The following is a 6,819-nucleotide window of genomic DNA, read 5'->3' on the forward strand; positions in this document are numbered from 1 at the left end:
GCATAATACGAAGAACAGATTACTATTTCTCCCGAGCTAATTTTCATGCATGAATGCTAAGAATAGGTTACTCTTTCTCCCCATCTAATTTTCATGCATAAATACAATACCAAGAAGGATTGTCAAGGCAATTTCGCAAAAAGCACGGCTTACTATTGCACGAGAGAACAGTAATGATTTAGGAGAAATCAATGGGGCCTAATCACACAAGCAGCAGAATAAAATTAAGATCGAGAGAACTTTTGATTGATGTAGGGTTTGTGAATCTAGTGATAGCTATAATTTTTTGCAGGGTTTTGACCTTGATGCAAGGGGTTCGAGAAATCTAGGGATAGGCCCGATTTTTTGTAGGGTTTTGACCTTGATGGAGGGGTCTTAAACACCGGCCGTGCAAGGATTCTAGGATTAGGGACAGCCGGATCCATAGACCAGCCCTTCTCTTCACCATTTCAGGGCCACCGTCGATTTTTGAGACAAAGGATACTAAAGTCTAAAGCCACTGGGCCTCTTTGTTCTCCGTGGGTGACCTCCAAAACCAGCAGCAAAATCGGAGCTGATTGGAATCCACTGGCCTAAGCAGCTGAAGAAACAAAACCAAACGGGTTCAATGGAAAGGCCTTCTCATTTTGAGGGTGTAGAGTGGGATACATCTTGGAACGGCCCTCTGCGCTCACCCATGAAAGAGGCAAGAATCCAACTATCCCTGGATTCTCAAGGATTTTTAGGGCTTAAAACCAGTGTTTCAAAACTACGGGTCAAAAACAAGGCTTTGACTAGGCATGACGCAGTTGAGTACTCAGTTGACGCGGCTGAGTCGACGTGAGTCAAAGGAGTTTTGATTGACTTCCAAGTGTGAGATGCGGACTCAGACAAGAACACGACCAAGATAAAAAGGAGTCGACGATGACGAAGGGGAGTTTTGAAACTATGTTTAAAACCACCAATGGAACAGTTGGGATAATCTTATAGTGCAGATTTTGAGTGACATGGCCATCAATGGTGGGTCTGGTTCAATAAGGTGTTCTTGGATCACTACGTCATACATTCAAAATATAACTACAACCACTATTTCAATAGATAGAAAAAACAAATTGAAATTTCTGAGAAAGCCTGGATTAAATTGCATTGCTCTAGGAAAAAATTTCTCCATATCTGGATTAAGTATACAAGAATCCTTACAAACAAATAGATCTCCTTACTAAAACAAACTAAAATCTCTCATTTCTTTATTTAACTCATTTACCCTGTTTGCCAAGTAATAAAAGAAATGACATCCCAACCTTTTAGCCATTTAATTACCTCTAATCATCCTCCGCAATTGATCTACTCATTTCCTGCATCTTAATCTTCTGAAAATTAAAAGATAAATGAGGAAAAGAAAATAAAGCTCATACCTGCCCAACAAGCTTTCATAAATACAACCCACATATGGATAGCGAGTCTGTTAAAGAAGCTCAAACTCCCGCGCTACATGGTCCGGACGAAGTCTGGCATATCGGACCTCGGCCCAGCAATTGTCCTGTAAATATAGAGCTTTTCAACGACGCAATTATCTGGCAGCGAGTCCGGCGTTGCTCTCTCATCAATCACTTCAACATTGAGCCTCGGCAACTTTTGGGCTAGCAATTTACATGCTCCAAAGCTCACCAAACACGATGACATCCAAAGGGATCGCATTGTCTCAAACTTTGCAACACTGGCCAATAGGGCCTTGTCGCCAAAGGGGCAGTCCCTAATCTCTAGCTTCCGAAGGCTCTTGCATCCAGACAACACATGGTGAAGACCCAAATCGCTGTCCCCAGCAAATGCCACCGAGAGCATTTCTAGTCGTTTGGCATGGGTTCCGATGTACTCAAACACGCGATCAGTGAGGAGACCGGAGAGGGAGAGACGTTGGAGGTCCTTGCAAGACTTAACAATAGCACCAAAACCCATGTCAAATGGTTGTTGGGTGAGGTAGTCGGGTATCCGTGGCTCAATAATACACAGACGGAAACGGGTCAGGTTAGGGCGGTTCCTGGCAACGGTAAGAAGGGCTGCATTGGACATCTGATGGCAGAAGTAGAGGACGGAATGGAGCATAGGACATCCAGCAGAGACGGCAACAAGGCCTCGTTCTGTAAGAGCAACTTGCTGCCCTGCACCATAAGGATCCGATGGAAACACACGGAGCTCTTGCAGGGCCTTGCAGGACGTAGCCACAGCATCAAGACCAGTATCTTCGATGTAATCTAGAACCTGCAGAAGGTCATTTTTTAAAGTTGAATTGCAGAACATATTTGGCATGTGAAAAGAGTAGCACTTCATAAGCCCATAGAATAGAACCCCGAGTGGAAATTAGAAAAATTAATATTTAGTGATTGATTGGTCATCTGCAGAGTTTAATGACAAAGCATATAGGCAAGCTACACTGGCTAATTGATTATTGTTGATTCATCAATCCCATAAAATCCTCGATTTCTTATAACAAACTCTAAAAATAAAATAAAAAAAACGGTGCCAATCAATCACTTCATGAAGAGCGATAGCAGTAGCATTTTACCAATACTAGTCGCAAAAAGCCATGGAATTCAAAGGGGCATACCAACAAGCAAAGAGTCATGGAATTCAAAGGGGCATACCAACAAGCGCTGCAGATTATGGCACTGACTAACGAGCTTGGCAAGATCAGGGTTCTGTATAGTAGCATAGCTGAAATTCAATGATGTAATCCTTGAACAAACCGAGTAGACAGCTGGAAGGTATGCAGGGACAACAGACCAGAATCCAGATAATCTACTCAGCTGTTTGCAGCCTTCAAAAGCGCCTGCAAGTTTCGAGTAGAGCTCTGGGTGAGGATCAGCTGAGTAGGCACCAGTACCCAGATCAACCAGTTGTGGGGCCCGGCGGAGGAGATTCGCAAGCTTTTCAAGAGGCACAGCTTGGTTAAGCCTGAGAGTCTTAAGATTTGGGCACCTTCCCACCAATCGTTCTAGGGCGGAGAAGCTCACCTCACCCTCGAGCCATCCCTCGAGGCATGCAATATTGAGGGACACCAGAGACGTGCATGACTCAGGAAATTGGTTCAGCCAATGCCCACTCCGATCTTCCACGTTGTTTTCCTGTAAATCCAGCTCCCTCAGATTCCTGCATTAGCAAGGACATGGCTTAAAACTAAGCAATCAGTCAACAAGAAATAAAACAATGACTGAACGATCAATAGCAGAAATAGGATAATAATTTTTTTTTATCTTTTTGTAACATTATTTTTAAAAATGAAACAGGATAATAATAATGCGGCATCAATCTATATATGACTCCGAAGTAAAGCACAAAAATGAGACTTAATTCTTTAATATAAGTCCTATTCATTACGCTGATTGAAATTGACGTTCATCTGCCTATTTCAAATCAAAACATCATTTTTCCTGCCCATTTTGAGCTTTAAAATTTGCCTAGGATGATGGGGTGGGGACACACTATGTCATCAAAAAAAAAATTCCCTAGGATGATGAAAAACTATGATTGTTTCAGCATATGCAAATGGACTTTTACCTATTGTCAGCACTTATGCAGAAAAATAATACATTTTTACCTAGCAAGAGAAAATGAATATGGAAATATTCAAACCACTAAACATCACAGAGAAGCAGGTCCTAAGCCAGTCATCTACTTGCAGAAATTTCAGAAAACAAAATACCAAATGATGCAGTATCATATAATACCACAAATCAAACAAAAGAAAAGTCTTTCCCATCACTATTAATAATCCTAGAAAAGATCCACATTATCAGAGCAGCAAGCGTCCAAAAATCCAAAAGAACACCAATACGATAACAGTAGAAAGAAGAAAAGCAACATTTCCATGAGAATGCTAAAAAGCACAAGAAACCAAATTATCATGACTAGACTTTCCACATTATCCCTTTGAATTCTAACCATCTCAAGATCAAATAAAATCTAGGGGTGCAACTTGGGTCGGGTTGGGTCGGGTTGAGGCCAACCCGACCCAACCCGAGGAACCCATTTTGCCAACCCGACCCGACCCAACCCGATTTCTAACCCGGTTGGACCCAACCCGACCCAACCCAATTTGCAATTGGCACCCGACCCAAGTTGCACCCCTAATAAAATCCTTCAAAAAATCCTCCCCAAAATAAATACAAAATCAATAAAAAAATAAAGCCATAACCCATTAAAATTAAATTCGAACAAAATAAAACGCAAAATTAACAAGGGTCCTTTTTTTTTGAATGGTAACAAGGGTCTTCACTGGTGGGGTTTTCAATTCAAACCACTACTAAAAAAGGTGAGACAAAATCTATATCTGCACACCCCACAAGTAATGAAGATTAAAAAAAAAAAAAAAAACACATAAAAGACAAACAAATTACATTACACCCCCCACAACTAATACACATTTCTCCTCTAAATTCCAACTTCCCTCAAAAAATTCATCCACAGAAATCACAAACAAACAAACAAAAAAAATGCCACTAATAGTTGAAATAGAAGGAAACATATACAGCAGAAGAATGAAAGAGCAAAAATAGAGAAAAAAAAAACACAATCCAACCGCAGCCTTCACCAGTAGTGCTTGCATTTCAGAACCAATATCCAAAAAAGAGAGACAAACCTCACAAGCAAGCAAACAACAAGACACCAAAATCGCCGTCTCAACCATTTTCTACATTTCCCCTCAAAATTATCTCAAAATAAATAAGCAAATTATACAAAAATAAGATAAATAATTTGCCAGAAAAAATTGAAATATTAGAAAATGGAAAAAGGAAATAAAAAAGACCTACAATTCATGGTTGGTGCTTAAAGCAGATAAGGGACACACCAAAACCCTAAAATTCCTACCCAGTAGGACTTGCTATTAAAAACCCAAATCTAAAAAGGAAAATCTAAACACTTAACCAATCAAGGAGCAAAAAAAAAAAAAAAACAAATTAGCATCCACACCATTTTGCACATTTCCCCTCCAAGTTATCTCAAAAAAAAAACCCCACCAAAAAAAAAAAAAAACTTTACAAAGACAAGAAGTTTTAGTACTGAAACCCTAGCAAGAGACAAGCACCAAACCTAAAATCCTTGACCAGTAGGGCTTGCAATTCAAAACCCACACCAGAGAGAGAGAGAGACAGAGTCAAATGCAAGCAAAAAAGAAGATCACAGAAGACGCACAAATAAATAAACTACTAATAGCTTTAAAAATAGGAGCAGTAGAGAAAATTAAAAAAAAAAAAAAAAAAAGTACCTGCAATTCGAAGCAATAGAGGCAAGTCCACTAGTACTGAAACCCTCACAAGAAACAAGAACCAAAACCCTAAAATTCTTAAACGCACGAGAAAGCAAATCAAGACTCTCATCAGTAACAACCATTCTCTTAAGCCTAAGTTCTTCTAACCAAGGATAAGCCTCAGCCATGGCCACAATCCAAGGATACACATCACCACCCCAATCGTACGGAACCAAGTTAAAATCCGCAAAATGTGGTTTTCCTTTCAGAGACACGGACCGGATCTCCGGGAACCGTCCGATCACGATCTTAGGGCTCACCGCGTAACAGTTCCCGATAAAGATCCGATACCTGCAACACCGTTCGATCCCGAACCATGATTTGCACACGAGTGAGATCGCGTTTCGATCTTTGTCTGATTCTACGAATGAGAATATGTGCTCTAAAACCTCAGATGGAAATGAAAACACCATGATAATGACTGATTAGAGACCATGATTAATGTGCTGATAGTTATTAATTAGAGGAAAATGAAAGATCTGAGAAGCCATTAAAGGAGTAAAGAGGGAGGAGAGTTGCAGAGAGAGAGAGAGGAGAGAGAGGTTTGGAACTTGGAAGGGATAAGGCTTTTATTTGGAGGTGACTAGGGGTTTAAGTTCTAACTGTGGTTAAGAGGTTTGGTTACGTGTGGGGAGATGGGCGGTTCATTACTTGACACGTGGGGTTAAGGAAAGATTAGGACCGTTGGATTAACGGTGTGGTCGGAAAGGGGATTTCCTTATCCGTTCTCGACGAAGCAAAACCACAGAAAAAGCGAAATGGGGAAAACGTATGTATGTAGTTCGACCGTAGTTGGAAATTTCACGTTTCCCGATAATATCTCGTGATTTTCCCGATTTAATGGCAAAATCTTCAAACCTTTGACTGATCTCGGCCGTTCATCTGACAGATCTGGCAATTAATATCTAACGGTCCAAAATCATTCGCTTTTGAATGTGAAGGGTTTGGCTAGATATAGTTTTTGATTATTTGATTATCCATGTTCAACAGCAAAGAATAAGACATTACTTGGTGTTAGTATTTGATGATTGACCTTATTTTTAGGACACAAGAAGGTCTATTAAGTAGGATACAATGGGACACCATTGCCACTGTGTTTTGCAGGGCACCCTTCAATTTAGCATTCCTAGATTAGTAGAATGCTAAACTAAAGGCACTGATATTTGCACAAGTGTGTGTTTGGGTAAGGACAAAAATTCACCTTGTCTTTTCCTTTTTAATCAGTTGCCGAGAGCTGTTTGGTAATTGTAATAACTTTCGAAAGTTGATTAAATAATAAAAGACAAGGTGGGTTTGTGTCATTATCAAACAATAATAGTGTAAATATCATTCTATATTTTATTTACATATCCAAATAATTTTTAAGTGCTGTTAATAAAGTTCTGCCTGCCCTTAAGTGCATATATAATTTCCTATAAATCATTGAAAATCCATCTCAGGATACGCAATTGATATCGACACTCTCATATTTTGACACAGACCTCTCTCTTTTCTGGCCTTTAAAATTTCCGACCAGTTGTCAACAGGAGCAGATG

At 39.9% G+C, this 6,819-nt stretch overlaps 1 protein-coding gene across 1 annotated transcript; it reads right to left on the reverse strand.

Moving 5' to 3' along the window:
• Positions 1-1,097: 1,097 nt before the first annotated feature.
• Positions 1,098-5,848, reverse strand: LOC143852520 (protein TRANSPORT INHIBITOR RESPONSE 1-like). Its single transcript, XM_077361922.1, has 3 exons — positions 5,243-5,848; positions 2,622-3,126; positions 1,098-2,238 (listed from the first exon to the last, which is right to left on the reverse strand). The coding sequence occupies exons 1-3, from the start codon at positions 5,695-5,697 to the stop codon at positions 1,468-1,470; spliced, it is 1,731 nt and encodes a 576-aa protein (XP_077218037.1). The 5' UTR covers positions 5,698-5,848; the 3' UTR covers positions 1,098-1,467.
• Positions 5,849-6,819: the final 971 nt, after the last annotated feature.

Source organism: Tasmannia lanceolata, unplaced genomic scaffold (assembly GCF_043159265.1).
Source record: "Tasmannia lanceolata isolate RefF3 unplaced genomic scaffold, GAP_Taslan_0.1 ptg000019l, whole genome shotgun sequence".
In the NCBI taxonomy this organism is placed as follows: Eukaryota; Viridiplantae; Streptophyta; class Magnoliopsida; order Canellales; family Winteraceae; genus Tasmannia; species Tasmannia lanceolata.

Coding starts and splice junctions, on each gene's coding strand:
- LOC143852520 (XM_077361922.1), bottom strand. CDS start 5,697: ATGGTGTTTTCATTTCCATCTGAGGTTTTAGAGCACATATTCTCATTC. Junction 3,127..5,242: donor TCTATTGCTTCGAATTGCAG/GTACTTTTTTTT, acceptor TTGCTAATGCAG/GAATCTGAGGGAGCTGGATT. Junction 2,239..2,621: donor ATAATCTGCAGCGCTTGTTG/GTATGCCCCTTT, acceptor GACCTTCTGCAG/GTTCTAGATTACATCGAAGA.